Source organism: Micropterus salmoides, unplaced genomic scaffold (assembly GCF_014851395.1).
Source record: "Micropterus salmoides isolate LMB-PRFRI ecotype aquatic unplaced genomic scaffold, ASM1485139v1 Ms_hic_scaffold_12, whole genome shotgun sequence".
Lineage (NCBI taxonomy): Eukaryota > Metazoa > Chordata > Actinopteri > Centrarchiformes > Centrarchidae > Micropterus > Micropterus salmoides.
This window is the reverse complement of record NW_024040263.1, coordinates 18949301-18967678: the sequence shown is the minus strand read 5'-3', so window position 1 is coordinate 18967678 and position 18378 is coordinate 18949301. Positions and strand designations below refer to the sequence as shown.

At 40.6% G+C, this 18378-nt stretch overlaps 1 protein-coding gene across 1 annotated transcript; it reads left to right on the top strand.

The window, feature by feature from the left end:
- The first annotated feature begins 6 nt into the window (after window positions 1-6).
- Window positions 7-14487, top strand: srp68 (signal recognition particle 68). The gene is made up of 16 exons (XM_038713847.1): window positions 7-94; window positions 535-601; window positions 1343-1456; window positions 1775-1970; window positions 2853-2935; window positions 3036-3145; window positions 3280-3359; window positions 3465-3605; window positions 6502-6600; window positions 8542-8606; window positions 8934-9087; window positions 9429-9523; window positions 9896-10025; window positions 12097-12172; window positions 12290-12342; window positions 12452-14487. Exons 1-16 carry the CDS (start codon window positions 7-9, stop codon window positions 12677-12679), a joined length of 1779 nt encoding a protein of 592 aa, XP_038569775.1. The 3' UTR covers window positions 12680-14487.
- Window positions 14488-18378: the final 3891 nt, after the last annotated feature.

Below are 18378 nucleotides of genomic sequence, written 5' to 3'. Positions count from 1 at the left end.
TTACAGATGGCCGCAGACAAGCAAAACGAAGCTAAAGTTTCTGTCATGGACGAAAATAAAGAAAATTCACCGGATGGAGGACTCGGACTGGAAAGTATCCTTCACAGCATTAAGATGTGTAGTAGCGGTTTTGTCTTTGACCCAGTGAATCTGTGTCAGGCTCAGAAGCTACCGTTAGCCTGCTAGCTCAGCTCGGTTAAAGGATAACGTTAGCGTTATTAGGCTACGTGTCATACTCTAGCAGGCTGTCACTGGTTACCGTGAAAAGATTTATTGGCTTGTCACACACTATGTTTTCAAGTCTAAGGAAGTTAAATCAACTAAGACTGTCAGTAAATATGTGTTGATGTAGACATCTTGTTTTGCAGCTATTTTCACAGCTCTACAGTTCAGACCTTCTGGGTCAGTAAAGTTGCATCCACTGCTAACGTGACTGACGTATTCATGCTTGAATTATATGAATGACAAATATTTTCCTGGACTACCATGTTTGTGATGGTATAGATACGTTTATCCCTTAACACTGAGTCGCAGTTTTGCAAATAATCAAGGAGTCCCAGCAGCAGCATGGCCTCAGGCACGGAGACTACCAGAGATACAGGTGAGCTGTGTCCTGTAAAACTGCACCATAGCTGCAGAGATGAGTGATGTTGGACTGTGTTTCTAGGTGTCCATGAGGAGTAACTGTAACCTATTTGTGTAAATTGACACTGAACTTATAAATGTGACGTTTTTTTCCACATTCCTAAAGTATTTACTGTAATGTACTATTACAGTACTTACAGAATTTCCCCTCGGGTATCAAAGTATTTCAGATACTGATTTCTGATTATTTATTTTGGACACCAAATTGTTTTATACATTGAGAAGAAGCTGTAGGCATGGAAACGTCTGATGCCATATGGTTCACATGAGACTGGGCTGGTGTACAAATAACGCTTTGAGCTTTGGAGGGTGAAATACTTTAGTAGGCACACTTGAACAATCTAATGCAATCAAATGCAACACATTTGCCATAAATTTTACCCTAAAGAGACTTATAAGCCTCAGTTTTGTTCACCCCATTGACATACATGAGAGAAAAAATGGCCTCCCAGTATGTTTTACACACATCATTGTCACTACTTCACTGATCTCAAAAGTTTCTCAAATAACAAAACTAAAAGGAGAATAACAGATGTTCCTTAGACAACTTATGACGAGTATTTATTTTTTTACATGTGTGGTGTTATGCTGGAAATGACTTGACTGTGTGGTTGTCAGAGAGAAACCAAGATGAAAATGTACATCTAAGCGTTACTCATTTGCTGCAATGTAACTATCTCTGTGTAACTGTGATTAGGGGCTACTGCTCCCGCAGACTGCGTCGCCTGCGCAAGACTCTTGGCTTCAGGATGGGCAACCGACACAAGTTCATTGGGAAGAAAATAACTGTCGAAATGCTTTCAGACAGCAGGTGAGGAACGGATCATCTGAGCCGGACATTAATGTGCAGTGAACTGGCCAATGTTATAGAACAGCTATATATGCAGCAAATACCAGTTGATTCAGAATAATAAACACATCAAAGAGGAGTTCGAGGTGTGGTGTTCTCTATGTAAGACATGAGACTGCAAATGGTTTGGGTCACGTCACTGCTAAACCACAAACAGATCTTCAAAGATAATTCCTGACTGTGTCGACTTTAGATAGGAATTAAATTATTAAATGTGTCCTCTAAAAATAGTGAAAATATGCAACCAAACAACTGATGCAATGACCTCCCCCTCTTCAGGTATCTGTTGCTGGTTTTGATGGAGGCAGAGCGTGCATGGAGCTACGCCATGCAGCTGAAGCAGGAGGCCAATACAGAGCCACGTAAGCGCTTCCACCTGCTGGCACGACTCCGCAAGGCTGCCAAGCATAGCGAGAAGCTGGAGAAGCTGTGCGAGAGCCCCCGTGTCGACGCCAAGACCAAACTTGAGGCGCAGGTACGCAGACCAGAGTGACCTTCAGCCTGCTTTTAGTGCAGCAATGCGGGTGTAGAGAATAAAGGCCCATTTATACTCCTGCGTAGGGTCTATGTGCATACCTACGCCGTAGACTACGCACGTAGCCGTGCCTTTATACTTGTGCATAGGTGTGTCCGTCATTCTGCAATTACACCCCCAAACGCTAGTCGGCAGTAGCGCTACAGCGTCCACTGTGTTGACTTTTGCCGGCCGAGCAGGCTAACTTCCGGTTTAGCCCTCCGCTAACATAAATGGGGGTAAAATGTATACGTGCGGCTGGTGTAGCCTTTTCCAGTGTTACTGACCGAATGGATGACATTCTGATAGCATGGGTTGCGACGGTCAAATATATTGATTCACTGTGTTACAGCCGCCATTTTGGACGCTATTAAATGTTACTTCAAAGCGCGGGGTGCTTCCGGTCGGCTTGGAGGCATTGCGAGGCTACCCAGCCGACCAATCACAGAGCTTACGGTCCACGTCGACTCGACGTGTAGTTACATTTTTGAGGAGGTGCACGTCAGGCGACGGCGTAGCCTCTGCGTAGTCCCGTAGCCCACGCTGTCGATTTGACTCAGAAGTATAAATTGCACTTAAGGGGTATCATGTACAATGAGATTGCAACCTCAAATGTCCAAAATTTGTTCTGAACCATACTCACATTGTCCCTCAACTCTGTACCATTTGTTGATGGTCGCTTGTTACCACATGTCAACCAAAATAACTCACATTGTTGATACAGAATTTATTATTTAAAGTTGTGTCACTATAAATATAATAAATCATATGTGTGTTGAGGAACACACATATGATTTATTCTTCTTTTAACAACAGCTTTTAATCAATGTGTTTTTATTTCAGGCCTACACTGCATACCTGACTGGTATGGTGGAGTTCGAACTGCAGGAGTGGAAGCTTGCCATGGAGGCCTTCAACAAGTGCAAGTGAGTTTTAACATCACTGCAGTTTCTTAATACATTGGCACAATAAGTGGAAGCATTTTTATAAACGTTGGGAAATATTAAATGATTTTTGTCCTGTAAGGACCATCTATGAGAAGCTGGCCAGTGCATTCACTGAAGAGCTAGCAGTTCTGTATCGCCAGCGTGTGGATGAGATATCACCAAACATCCGCTACTGTGCTTACAACATTGGTGAGTAGCACGCACACATACACATGAGGGAAAACCGTTCCCTTCAACATAATTGACAGCCATCTTAGACCTGTGTAGGCATCCTGACATATTGTTCTCAAACTGCACCCCCCACCCCCCAAATGTGATTGCAGGCGACCAGAACGCCATTAATGACTTGATGCAGATGAGACTGACTGGTGGAGGTGGAGGCATGATGGCTGAGAAACTTGAGGTGAACATATAGGAGTTAGACATTCGTTTATATGCTTGCATCCTAAAATGAAATCCGAAAATGTCTTTGCTCATCAGGAAATTAACAATTTTTTTTCCTCCTTAGGCCCTGATCACTCAGGCAAGAACGAAGCAGGCAGCCACCATGAGTGAGGTAGAGTGGCGAGGACGGACTGTGCCCGTCAAGATCGACAAGGCCCGCATCTTCCTGTTGGGTTTGGCAGACAATGAGGCCGCGATCGCTCAGGTCAATATTTTGTCAGTTTCTGCTCTGTAACAGATAAAAACAAACTTCACCGCCGTTGTTGTTAGCTGCTCTTGAAAGCGTTAAGTGCCAGCGCTTGGTGTCCCTGTTGCCTAGTGGTCTTTCTCTCCAGATGCTGCCCAAAACACGTGACTGTGCAGACCACACGTGTGAACACGTCCGTCAATACAGACACCCAGTTTAGTATAAAGAGGACCTGTACGCTTCCCCTCTGTGCCTGAACATCCGTGTAATCGCAACCGCCCCGGTTCAGTTGTTGCATGTCACTCGCTCTCACCCCTCTGGTCACATTTCCTGTCTGTGTCTCTACTGCCAAAGTATTTATTTAAATTCTTGCTACACAGTTTACTAAGGTTTTTTATTTCCACTACACATTGTGGTCTCAGAATGCTTCATTCTTACCTAATTAGTCTCAGTGTAGTCTTAAACTCTAGCCGCATCAGAAGGCAAACCAGTGACAAATTATATATCAATCCCAGCACTCAACACTATGATGGGATATCTGGGGATGACAGTATTTTATTTCTTGTTCTGAATCACAAAAATGATCCCTGTGTTCAAATGTCCCATTTTAACTGGATGTTTGTAAATGCAGTGCCCTTTTTAAAGCTTGTTGTTTTTATTTAAAGCAAGTGTTATACTTCCTGTGTCGAGGGGCCGCTAGCGTCTGTGTAATTGGGGGGGGGGGGGGGGGTGTCATCAGAGGGTGTACGCCTAGGCTCTGCGTGTGCCTCCTCTTTTTTGTGACTGCGTGGACAAGTTCACTACTCAAACAGGGTACCAACTGATCCACTGCGCGTGGAACGAGTCCGCCAAGCTGACACCAGAATATAGTATAAACAGAAGTAGTTTGCATCTGTTGTGTACGCAGCGGTCCTTGTATGCGTCCACTTTGAAGTATATTCGAGTGATTAAGGCACTTGTTCCTCAGTTCATCACAGCTCCATGTGCTACCCCATGTCCTTAGCTACTCTACGTGTGTGTGTGTGTGTGTGTGTGTGTACACCTTTCTGGCATTAGGTGTCACTTACACTCTGCAAGAGTGATTCAGATGAAAACAGTCAAAATGGCCATATGGCCTAAGTTTGAGAAAAGCAAATCTTCCTTACGAAAGTCTATGCAGTTCTTTAAACTTCCGGTAGGTTGCACTGTCCTCTTTACAGTGTTGCATGTCCCTGCACAGCCACCACATCTCATTCCTCCTGCTTTCTGATGCCCAAGAAAGCCAGAAGGCTTAGCACACCCTGCAGACACACCTGTCACACCCACAGCCACTCTGGTATCTGGCATGCAGCCTCTGTCATCGTACGACTGCATTCTGTGCATTTCAGCCCACACATGAACACAGGACTACACCCTGCAGGGCACTGTGGACAGATGAGTATTATCATATCTAAACACCTTTCAGTGAGTACTCAGAGAGTCGGAGTATGTCGCACCAACACCTTAAGATTTGCTGTGTGTTACAGTACACCTGTTCTCAGCTCTTGGCCTCTGGGGACAGGAAATACTGTATTGGGGCATCCATTCATAGTGCTAGTAGAAGAACTGATTCCTCCTCTAATCAGTTTATCGGTGCAGCCCTCCCTTTGAACAACAGAAAGATGCTCGACAGGTTGAGCCAGTCGTGCTAGGCGTTGCCACAGTGTTGGCACACGTGTGTCACAAAATAACATCAGTCTTGTAGGTGTATGAGCTGTTTATTCTCAGTAGTTACTAACATTTCTCCACTGTGTCGCTAATTAAGGGGTTTTTTCCCCCTTTTTTAAAGGTGAAGATGTGACGTCCTCAAAGGAGTGTAAAACAAAACACACTGTATCAACGTTTCTTCTGCTGTTAATCGCTTACACTTTGCCGCTTATAGTAATCAAGCACGGCCTCTTTCTTTAAATATGAACATAATGTGTCCTGTAGACCTATATATTATTATTATAGAGTATATTGTAGTAACGCATACCTATTGGATGAGTGTGTCGATGACGGATAGGTGAGGTGGAGAACAATCCTGTCATTCACAAAGATTTGGACCGTGAAACTCCACAGTGTCAGATTGCTGATGAGTTGTGTGCAGGAATGCATCCACATCTTGCTGTGCCACATACCTTCACCTCGCCCCCAGTTTGTCACACTCACGTCCATTCTCAAACTGTTACTCTTTGTAACAAAGTTATTACATTTTTGTGTTCGCATGATTGAGCTTTGTAAGTGCAACTGTAGCTTTTAATTTGGTGGACTGTATGTGTCTGAGTTTGGATGTTGAAGCCAGTGTTTCTACATTTTGTTTTCTTGTAGTTTTATGTTCTTTTTAAAGATGGTTCACAATAGGGGTGTACAAACCAAATTTGTACAGGCTACAGCTCAGGTTTTCCAAGTTTACAACGAGCTCTCAAGTCTTCCCCTTCCAAATTCCTCTTTGTCAAGCCCTTTGACATAGTTTCATGATTAAGTTTTCTTCCTTTAATCTTTCTTCCCCTATTATCGTTTTATATCTGTGCTATAATTCCAAGTAGACGAAAAATAGGGCACTAATTTTACCATACGTTTTATTAGACCACATGTGGATTAGTATCCGTGATGATACAGACCTACAGTTTTCTGTTCTGCTTAGTTTGTTTGCTGTATCTACTGCTGGTGCATAAACCAACTTTTACTGCTGATACTACACCATTACTTCCTGCATGTGCTTCATAATGGATACTTTTTAGTGTACAGGCAATATCGTCCTTTTACTATTAAGTGTTAACAGTGATATTCATGGTTAGTGGCTAACGCAGACTGATGTTTCAAGTTTAAAAGCTCAGTGCTACTGGTAAATGTTGCAGTTCGAAATAGTCACTGTGTCCCTCTGTAGATCTTAATTAGTGTTTTTATTGTGCAGGCATCAAACGAGGAGACCAAAGAGCATCTGTATGAAACCCTGCTGGCCGAGTGCAGAGACACCATCCAGGCTGTCAGAGAGGAACTCAAGAGTGAGGCGGTAAGATATGACTGGTTTAAAAAGTTCACGCATGTCGGTGAAGGAGAACAAAGTGAGTTTAGCCAAGGCCGGAAGCTTTTTGTGTTGTTTTTGTGTTGTCCGTCGCACAGTAGAATGCAGTACCTCAGGAATGCCTTGAGAGAATTTCTTCAAATGTGGCACAAACATCCACTTGGACTCAAGGATGAACTGATTAGAATTTGGTCACAAACCACATTTATAGCCATAACTTAAGAACTGATGATCATATTACACAGCTTTTCGAACACTGAAAAGGTGACACGTTGGATTCAAAGGTCTTTGTGAAAATAGGTTCTGAATTTTGAGCTTCATCAGAATTTCAAGTTTCATCGGAATCGCTTCACTGCAAACAATGTGTCAGAGTGCATAGCTAATTGTGAGTGAGTATCGCCTACAGCTCATAGAGAGGCTTTGCTTCTATATATATCTAATACCAGGAGAAAACAGAAGCACCACATTTAGTGTAACTATACTCTATAAGCTTGTATCTTAAGTAATGAAGTACATGTCTACCTGTTTAGCCAATGCACCTATGATAATCCTTCATTAATCAGTTCAACAGTATATATTCACTGGAATCATTCATCATCAGTATAGTGTTTTATTTGCTGCATGTATTATGAGTAGGGTTGGGTATCGTTTAAAATTTACAACACCAGTACTAAAACCAGTACCCTTAAAGTCATCCGATACCAATAGAGTACTTCATTTGATACCTTGCATAAAATGGCACCTGTGGAAGCCATAGTAGTTGATTGGTTGCCTATTATTATTTTTATTGATGTTATGGACAAGCAAGGTTATCTGTTTTATTTTTTTATTGTTTCAAATAACTGTAATAAAATTGGAAATTGTATGAGATCGCTCCTCAACCTAATTAATTCATCCTCACAGGTATAAGACTACAGCTTGCGATTTTTTTTATATTTGAATGAGAGAGGAGTGAAATAGTTTAGTGATAAGAAGAATTTAAAGTATTTTTTGATACGTGTTGAAAGTAAACAACAGAAAATTATTTTAACTTTCGATCAATAAACTGAAGTGAAAGATCTCCGAGTGCTTTTTCCTTTATGGGTGAGTCGTAAACCTCCAAAAATTACAGTCACAAGTATAAAACGAGTAAGGAGTCTGTTTAAACAAGTCACTTAACTACACTAAAGAAGCAAACAGAGGAAAACGGAGCACGTCCAGCCGATCAAACCAGCAACACCTGAAGCAGCTGCAGCCGGAGGCTCTCTGAGTAAATCAGCTGATCGCTGCTGTGCCACAAAAGCGCTGTAATGGAACGCAGCGATCGATCAGTGACAAGTGATGTAAATGGCAAAAAATGTACAGAGAAGTGTTGAATGATACCAGAAAAAGAAACCAACGGAAAGACAAGCTCGTGGTGGTAAACTTGCAACAGTGACGAACGCATGGACACGATGCATGCAGGCTCCTTTTTTTTTTTTTTTTTTTTTTTTTTTTTTTTTTTTAAATACAGTCTATGGTGCTGGCGTAGAAGAGGGGAAAAAAGGCGTGATCTTCTTTCTTTCGGTGTGTAGCTTGCGTGTTTGGCTGTAAGAAAAACCATACATTTTATTTATTTATTTTTGACGCAATCTGGCTACAAAATATCAAATGAAGTCTTGTTTTGACTGGAGACGTTTCGATTCTACTCGATACTGGGCTGTTTCTGTTGATATCATAAAGGTATTGAGTAGCGATACACATCCCTAATTATGAGTCTGGATAAACATGGATTTAAAGTACAACTTGACAGGCATACAGCAGCAGGGCAGTAAACCTAGTTATTTATGACCTAGATGTTTGGTATTGGGTCTGTCATCACTTGAAGTTACAGCTTACTTACTAAGAGTGTGTGTGACGTTAAAACAGGAATTTGAAAACATTTCTGTTAAATATTGCTTGTCTTTGTAGAAGCAACGAGACAGGAGCTCTGATGGCGACAATGGCAAGGTGTCAAACATGCAGTTCCTGCACAGGTAAAAGAAACAGTCAAGACAGTTACTTGTGCTTGTAAATGCCTGAATCAGACGTAACATATCTTTCTCTTTATGTGTCAGATTAGACTGTCATTATCTGTGGCTGCAACTAATGAGTGTTTTCATTATTGATTTTTTCCGTCAATTATTTTCTTGTTTTGTCTGTAAGTTATCAGAAAATTGATTTCCCAGAGCCGAGGTGGCCTCTTCAGATTCCTTGTTGTTTGTTCCGACCAAGTATCATATTTTACAAAGAAAAGCCACAAATCCCCACAGTTAGAAGCTGAAATGTTACATTGTGAAAAAAATGTGCTGTTCCTCCCCCAGTTACCTGACCTACATCAAGCTGTGCACACTGGTGAAGAGGAACGAGAGCATGGCCGACACTCTGCAGGCTAAACTGAAGGAACCCGAAGCCGACGAGAACAAGAGGGGACCCCGTCCACAGGACCTCATCCGCCTCTACGACATCATCTTGCAGGTAAATGTCTTAACATCAAATATATCTTTTTAATCGTAAGGTTCCGTATGTGTGGAGGGGTTGTTGATGGAAATGTTTTCTAAGCTCAAAACATGATAAAGCAAAGTTCACTGCTTTATTTTCCTATAAAGAATTGTCCATAATAGCAGCATGTATTTCAGTTGGTGTAATCAATTAAATCAGTTCTTAGTTTTTACTCACTGAAGCTGTGTGATGTTTGTTATGTGTTGTCATAAGTGAAGGGATGTGTACTTGGCCTTATTGGACTGTCACTTCCTTCTCACAGTGCAGTTCGCCATCTGTCTCTCCCATCACCTCCCTATCCTCCCTCTGTTCTTTAGAGTCTGGCTGAGCTCTCCACCCTGCAGGGTCTGGAGGACGACCACACTTTCCAGAAGGAGGTGTCCCTCAAGACGTTGGTCTACAAGGCCTACAGGTCAGACGTCTTTGGTTTAAATGCTTTACCTGCACCTCCTACTCAAAAATCCAACTTAGAAAAAGTTGAAACTGAGAAATGCAATTGTTGTTTGAGACTTATATTCCCATTTTGAATTTGATGCCAGCCAACCTTTTTAAATACAGTGTTGTAAATTCAAAAAGTGTCTTCTGGATATATTTGCCAATGTTCAACACTGCCATATTGATAGCATGACATCAAGTGTATTCGCTCTTTCAGTTGCTGACTTTAGACTTATCTGAAAACAGAGTGTCTTCATGTCTTATTTCTAATAATAAAAACAGTTTCATGAATACATTTATTTTTTTATACATAAACGCACACGCTTATCTTTCCCTCTGTGCTCCTCAGGTGTTTCTTCATAGCCCAGTCTTATGTGCTGGTGAAGAAGTGGAGTGAGGCGCTGGTGCTGTATGAGAGGGTGCTGAAATACGCCAAGGAGGTCCAGTCTAAGGCCAAGAGCCTCAACAACATTCTCAAGGTTGGTCACAACAAAAAAATTTATTAATAAATTGACTACTTGGGGCTGGAATCTCTCAGTAACACAAAGATTTAATGTACAATCCATCATGAAAAGGTCTCCTTACACACATGTTGAGCAACAAAAAGGAAACGCACTCCATAGAGTAGGGAGGGGTACCTAAACCCGGTATTAAATGGACTCTGGGGCTAAATTATTTAAGGCCATGGTGTGGATAAGGTCCGACGTTACCAGTTCTCTGTACTCTCGTTTTGGGGTAATATCACACTGCAGCATCTGACCAGAGGGGGCTGTACTACAAAGGAAGATTAATGACTTAGCAAAGTATGTTTGAGCCTAAAGCCAGATATTTTAATTTCACAAAGGTGGCTTTCTGTTAACCTGGCTAGATCGCCATGGTGCGCACCTAACCTGCTCCAGAGGAGCTTATGTGCAGAGTTTTGGGGTTTAAATCAAATTAGGCTTAAAAAGCACTAATTCTGAGCAATATACAGTCGCAGGAAAAACTATGTGAACCCTTAGAATTACCTGCATTTCTGCATAAATTGGTCATAAAAAGTGACTTGATTTTCTTCTAAGTCACAACAATAGACAGTCTGCTTAAACTAATACCGCACAATTATGTTTTATTGAATTTTATTTTATTGCCACTCCAGAAGGTGTATTTTCTTCTGCTGAAGCCATTCTGTTCATTTACTTCTGTGTTTGTGTCGTCATCCTGTTGCATCACCCATCTTCTGTGGAGCTTCAATTAATGGACAGATGGCCTTACAATCTCCTGCAAAATTTCTTGATAAACTTTGGAATTCATTTTTACATCAATGATTGCAGCCCTTCCAGGACTTAACTACACTAAAGAAGCTTCCAAGCAGCAAAGAAGCCCCAAACCATGATTACCCTCCACCATACCTCACAGTTGGGGTGAGGTTTTGCCTCATCAACCTCCATTGAGTATTCTGCTCTGTGCTGGTGCAGTCATCTTTGCAGGACAGCCACTCATAAGGAGAGTAGCAACAGTGCTTAACTTTTTCGATTTTATAGAAGTTTTTCTTACTGTGGACTGATGGACATCAAGGCTTTTAGAGATACTTTTGTAACCCTTTCCAGCTTCATGCAAGTCAACAATGCTTAATCCTAGGTCTTCTGGAAGCTCTTTTGTTCGAGGCATGGTTCACATCAGGCAATGCTTCATGGGAATAGCAAAATTAAGATTGATGCTTTTTTTTATATATCTAACCAACACCTCTAATCTTGTCTCATTGATTGGACTTCTGACCAGTTAGTTTTTGGAGAAGTCAGTAGCCTTGAGGTTAACATACTTTTTCCACCCTGAGCTGTGACTGTTTACGCAGTGTGTTCAATAAAAACATTAAAACATATAATTGTTTGTGTAGTATTAGTTGTAAGCCGACTGTGTTTGTCTATTGTTGTGACTTAGATAAAAATCAGATAACATTTTACGACCAATTTATGCATAAACGCAGGTAATTCCAAAGGATTCACATACTTTTTCCTGCAACTGTAGATTTTTCACTTAACTAAGCCGTGTAATTACAGTAGCGCAAACAGTATGCGATGCATTGCCAAGGGAATCTTGCGTGCATTGTTAGAAATGCAGAAAATATTTTTTTCTGTTTGCTTTCAATTTTACACAGCAATATTATCCATACACTAAAGAATAATGAAGGCCCAGCAACTACTGAGACACTTTGCTGCTAATGGATCACAGATTGGAAAATTCATTAGTCTATGTGGATTTATCACAGATAATATTAAATAAATAAAATTAATTTCACTTTTGTTTGGCCAAATATTAAAGTGACTTCCGTGTATTCTTCATTATGGGAAGTTAAAATTCATCTGTCTGAAACAACATTTAGTTCTTTTTAAAATATTCAGTTCTACTCCTGTTCAGAATTTATTCTTTTTCTAAAAAACATTTTTATTTATTAATGAAAAGCATCTGATTCAGAGTATCAGTAAGAGTAGCCCTGAATGATTTTGCAGTCAGTCGTCTTTTTGACAGTTTACCAACATCGGTACATCACTGTTGTGTGTCCTGTTTCTGCAGGATCTGCCTGACGTTCAGGAGCTCATTGCTGAGGTCAACGCTGAAAAATATTCTCTTCAAGCTGCTGCCATTTTAGGTGAGAGCCCTTTTTGAACTGACTGCTTTCTAGCCAGCTCAAGAACCCATTTAGTCCCATTTTGTTCTGTTCTGCCTGGATCTGGGTTCAACCCTTAGCAAATGTTTTGTATTTCAGACACTGACGAGACCGCTGAAGTTCCTTCTCAGCAGCAGGTGAAAGATAACACGGTGAGTCAGCTTACAGAGAAAACAACTCTTAAACTGGATGGAGTTATTGTAAACATGCAGTAATCTGTGATTAAATAATGCTCACTTTTTTTATTTCTTCCTCATGTAGCCCCTCTGCAACCGCCTGGAGACCTTCCGCCTTGACCCCGCCCTCGTGGGAAAGCAGCCCAATCTGGTCCAGTTCCCTCCTGACTTCCAGCCAATCCCCTGCAAACCCCTGTTCTTTGACCTTGCTCTCAACCATGTGGCCTTCCCGCCGCTGGATGACAAGGTGGAGCAGAAGGGCAAGGGCGGTCTTACCGGCTATATCAAGGGCATCTTTGGCTTTGGCAGCTAAATCGGTCCACAGGTTTTGGTCTCCACAGGGTAGCCACGAGACCCCGGGTTTACCATGAAAAACCAGGCTTGGGTCGGTTGTTAATTAGAATAATTTCAGTTGCTTTTTTGTTTTGGTTTTTAGTGCCTAAGTGCAAGATGGATATGTTTGCAGTTCTGAGGAAGCCAGTTGGAGTCTAATCTTCCATGGAAGACTATGAAAGAGTCAATCAATTGAATCAATTTCAAGTAGCAATATGACCCAAGTCGACCTGCCACCTTTTAGTAATCACCCGTTTGCATGGGTTTGAGCTTTGGCGGTGTCTTTCAAGTTTTGCAGGTTACAATGCTATGGTCTTAAGTACAGCCAAGTTGTCAATCTCTCTATCCTGTGAGAGTAGCCACTTAGCACCAGTAGTAGTTAGTCATTTTTATTTTAGTGTTATATAAGCGCCTTGACAAATGTTTTCAGGATCGTTTCTAAAACATAAAATTTACAAAGTGCAGTTTTGTTTTGACAACTTCTTTGACTTAAAAAAGCTGGTGGTACTCATCCGATACCACAAATTTCCTGTCACCTGTAGTCGGACAAACTGAAGCTGTTCGATCAATCATCATAAAAAAAGATGTAAGCTCTGTCCCATTTCTTGCAGTAACCTTTGCTCTGGTTGTTCCTCCAATTGACTGTGTATTAAGACACCAATTCAGAACTTCACATGTTGACCGATCAGGCCACCACTGCACCCATAAGGCCTTGCAGACAACTCTCCAGGCTGGCAACGCAGCATTAAACTGCATTAAACCTTTTTGTTGCCCGTCTTTTGTAAGTGGCTTGTGATGTGTACAAGTTATGTGAACAGGGATGTAACCGAATGGAGGAAGGCTGAATTAAGAATCGGGATAAAGCTTGAAAGTTTTAGGTGCATAAGTCTGTGTCAGCTGCAGTCTACACAGGTCATATTGCATATGTTGCCGCATATGAAGTTTGGCACTACACTTACCATCACGATGGAGACGAGTCCCACAGCGTCAGCTCGTCTAGATGGAAGCGCAATCCTGAGGTGGGAAATAATTGCAAGTGCAGCTAATGAGACTAATTAATTCCTGTAATGTTTTTATTAACAATTTTGTTTAATTTTTCAAATCAAAGTCAGATTGCAGTAGCCACTAAGGACTTAAGAGTTTTTAGCACCTTTCATTCATCATACCACCACACGTGATTGTCCGTCATGAGCTAGACTAAAATGTTTTCATCACCGGTGACGTGTAACTGTAATGCTAAAAAAAAATCTTTTATCAGCTGCTGTTTACCAGTCATAATGTCCACACCAAAGCCGCTCCTTTCCTCTGATCCTTAAGGGACCTGGTTTGCCTGTGATACCTGATGTCTGTGTCACCCACCTTCTCGTATATTTAACTGTTTTGCTCAATAATTTTTATCCATGTCTTTTTGTTTTTAATTTTCTTTTTTTCATTTGCTCTTCAATATTTTATGTTAAAGAATTAAGATGGACGTGCTGGAATAGCCCCAGCACTTTACCTTGATTAGCCTGGAAAACCATTAGTCCTGATCAGTAATTGTTGGAAAAATCAACAGAGAGAGAGAGAAAATGAAATGAGAATGTATAATTTGATTTAATTTCCAGGCCTTTAATTAAATATGTTTGAACCAAACGCTGTTTTCTTTTTCTGTGGAAAATCCTGTGACATTAATTTAAACTGATTCAAAGATTCCTGTGATTGGGTATTATTGTTATGTAACCTTTAGAATTACTATAAACTCAAACCCCTCGTGTTTTAATGTAAGTAAAAGGTAAAATTCTGAACGAACGAAAGGTGTGCGATTGTATTGTTTTGGGTGTGTCAGGGGTGCGTAGGATGCCTTAGCAGGGTGTGAATGTGTTTAGGTTTGGTTTGTGTATGCCCATTTTCACAAATAATTACATAGGTGTGTTTGTTCCTCAAACACATCTGGCCTTGCAAACTTTTCCCCTACATTTTAACATTAGTCACATGTATATTTATTTAAATTAATCAGTTCAGTTTTTATTGCCAGGTATGTGTACACATACAAGTTATTTGACTCAGGATTGTACAATGCTCATGATGTGCTTACTTGTACAATAATACCACAACACAATAATAATAATAATAATAAAATAAAATCAGACAAACTACAGTATAGACAACACTAATATACACACTGAACAAAACAATATAGACATATTGACAAATAGTGCAGTGATCAGAGTGCAAAGGATGCAAGAGTAAACTATTCTCATTATGTACATGTTGAAGGTGGAGATGATATACAGGTACACATACATGCATGCATGTACATGTACACAGTGTGATGGAACATAGTGCAAAGGATGCTGGAGACCTATGACCTTATGACCTGAGGTAGGTGTATTGGTATACAGTATATACAATATGACAGTATGAACAGCACTGAAATAGAGAATGGTGAATAAATAAGTGGAAACCAGTAAACAGGTGGCTGAATTGACTGCTCATTCCCCCTTGCACATTTCTGCCTGAAATCATATCTGCCGCGTCCCCTCACTCTCCTCTACTCACATTCCTTTGTCACTCCAGGAGCACACAGGCCTGTGCTCTGCCTGGATGGACTGAAGTGAAGTGGACAAATGTTCCTTGATGAGGTGGAGATAAAGATAAGACACAGTTTGGCTAATTGTGCTTGCTGTTTTCAAATTTCTATAAATCTGTTTATTTGCATTATGTCACTTTTATTTTGCAGATAAAGAGATTAAAGATGTGGAGGATACAAAAATACATATTTAATACACGCAGATATCTTTGTTTTGGTACTGCACCGTACAAGTGAGAAGAGAAAAGTTCCAAGGTACAGTAAGAGCATCAAAGCTTTGTAAGACATCAGATGTAAAGCAGACAACCATGCTGTTTGTCTGCTGTGTGTAGTCTAGTGAAGAAAAGTGACACACCCTTGCTGCTTCCACCTTTTGTTGGTTCCTCAGTTCAACTGTCAGGAATGGCAGGCATGCAGACAAAAGCCCTGCCATGTCTATGTTGCCCTGCAAGGAATAAAAAATAAGTGTTACTGATGGCTTTTCAGTCACAGGAGGGTTTGACCTCCAGTGATATCTCTGATCTTTAACACCCAGAGGGACCAGAGTGCAGCATTAGATCTTGATTTACAGCCGTTTCTGTGTAGTCACTCCTGTTTTCTCTTTCTTTCTGTCTATCCTTTCTGAGCCATGTTAGCAGCGTGGCTCCATGGATAGCAATCTTGGTCAGTTGGCCTACTTTGGTCCGGACAAATATCACAATAACTAACAGAAGGATTGCCATGAACTTTTATACAGATGTTCATAGTCCTGAGAGGACAAGTCCTAATCTATGGCCACCAAAGGTTAACATTTTATTTTTTCAGTAAAATGTCTCGACAACTATTGGACAGATTTCCATGAACATGAATTCATGTTCCCCTGAGGAAGAATTGTAATAACTGACCTCTTTACGACCAAATACCTAAACTAATTCCCCATCAGCCTCAGGTGTGCATGCACGCTAGCATGCTGATGGTAGCATTTAGCCAATGTAAATTTCCATTGGCTTGTGATGAATAAAGTTGTTCTGATTTCTTTCGACATAATTGAAGCATTTCTCATTCCCTCTTTTTTTCCCTAATTCCTGGATATTTGGACACATTGCTCCAGGAATTTGAACCAGTATATTTTAGATCCAGAAGAGGAAGACCCCACAAAAGAAAGCATATGTAGTCGGTAATTTATTACCACCAAACCATTTTAAAGTTGAGATGAATGAGATGAAAGGTCATTCTTGACCTTGGAAACAATATTTAATCAAACAATCTTACCACAAAGTAATTTTCATAGCTGTTTGGGAACTTTCAATCGTATGGCAGGATGGTAAGAACTTTGCCAAGTTGTCAAGTAATTGCAGATGTTCAAATTTCCATTTTTTTGAGCACTTTACTTTTTGACCAGTTTGGCTTGAACATTAAGATTAAAGGTTTATTTTTTGCTCTGGAAACCGCAGTTGATGAAGTAATCTAACCACAAAGTCCATTAGGTAGCTGTTCTGGAGCTATAACATTTTTTTTATCATTGAGATTGGATCTCAACTTTCTTATAAAGTGCTCAGAAAAATGGAAATTTAACTGGGCAAATTCCCTCTGCCAAGGAAGGGTTAGTTCATGTGTTTTTGACCTTGTGGTGAGATTTTTTGGTCAGTCATTTTAACGTTATTTTTGGCGTTAAAACAGGATCCATACAAAGCAGGTTCTCCCAGGTCTTGCCCAAAATATTTCACCTTGAAATGGAAAATGCATCATCACAACATTTGCTTGTTCACAGTGGGGTTGATCAATTTAGAAATTGAAGGTTAAAATATTAAAACAGTGTCGTTTTTAGGAGCTATGAATGAAACCACATCTATCTCTGAGCAACAGAAAGAGTATCTGTTTATCCAAACAGGTGGACGCACCCACACAGTTAAGACTGTATGACTGGACTGATCAAAAACATGCTTTCTCTGTGCTGTTCCCTACTCTGCTGCAAAGAAAGCTACCCAGCTGCATTCCTCACCATCATTCCCTTTTGTTGATATGCTGCAGAGAGACGCCCGGATCCTGAATAACTCGCATGTCTGTAGATGCTATGATACTCTGCAACATATGGAGCCGTCTTTAATCGTTAACGTCATGACAAGTGCCTCTAATATAAAGGTTTCATGTAAATCACTTCTTCTCTGGTTTACAGGTTAAGACAGAGATAATAGAGTTAATCATAGAGTTAATCTGAACACAGTGTCGGGTGTGAACAGAGAAAGTCAAAATAAAAGGAACCTCCTAGTTTTAAATCTTGAAAATCTCTAAGTTGTAAATCAATATTAAAATAAGTATGGGATAGGGAAAAAGTAAGACATTCTTTCTGGGGAGACTGTGTGCTCATATAATGGTGTATGTTGCAAGGGGTGTTCATCTACAGAAACAAAACCACCCCTGTTTTTAATTTAGTTGTACACGTAAAAAGTGATAATTTGAGAAAATTTGAGAGAGGATCCTTCACAGTCTTCTTCTTTGATGCAGTTCATAGGAGGAAAGCATGATTGTCTGGTTGTATTTTTATAAAAAGATTTTAAAAAATTAAACCAGCTTTTTACTCACATTCCAACTGTGTATGAAATATCATACAAATTCATCGGTTAATTTCAGAGATACAGTGTATTGCTTACCTCCTTGATGGAAGTAAAAATTGGTTTTCTAATCAGTCCCCTACACAGTGAAATGACAGGTATTATAATGTACCTGTCTTTAAATTGTTTAATTGTGCAGCGCTTTTTTAAATAATAATTTCTGCCTTTATCACAGTAGTGACATGACAGGAAAGTAGCTGAGATGTGGACATGCAACAAAGCAGATTTGGCATCACAACTCCCTGCAGGATATTCATTGTCCCTCCAGATCCATGAATTATGCATCCACTTTAATTCAATGGCCCCTCGCTCGCTGTGAGAGATTTGACAGTGTGTTGCGTCCCCAATGAAAAGGAAGGACAAGGCCGAAGGTGGAAGGAAAGGCAAATGCGGGGAACAGGTCGGTCCGGTCTTCCTCTACAAGGTGGATGACTGGGCGGTGACACACCGGTTAACCTGTCTGGGAGGAGCTGCTGACGTGAGTGTGTGTGTGTGTGTGTGTGTGTTTGAGTGTGTTTG

Excerpts from the sequence above, each read along its gene's own strand:
- srp68 (XM_038713847.1), top strand. The coding sequence starts at position 7 with ATGGCCGCAGACAAGCAAAACGAAGCTAAAGTTTCTGTCATGGACGAA. Across the intron at positions 95-534 it reads TGGAGGACTCGGACTGGAAA|TTTTGCAAATAATCAAGGAG; the intron begins GTATCCTTCACA and ends ACTGAGTCGCAG. Across the intron at positions 3,606-6,501 it reads ATGAGGCCGCGATCGCTCAG|GCATCAAACGAGGAGACCAA; the intron begins GTCAATATTTTG and ends TTTATTGTGCAG.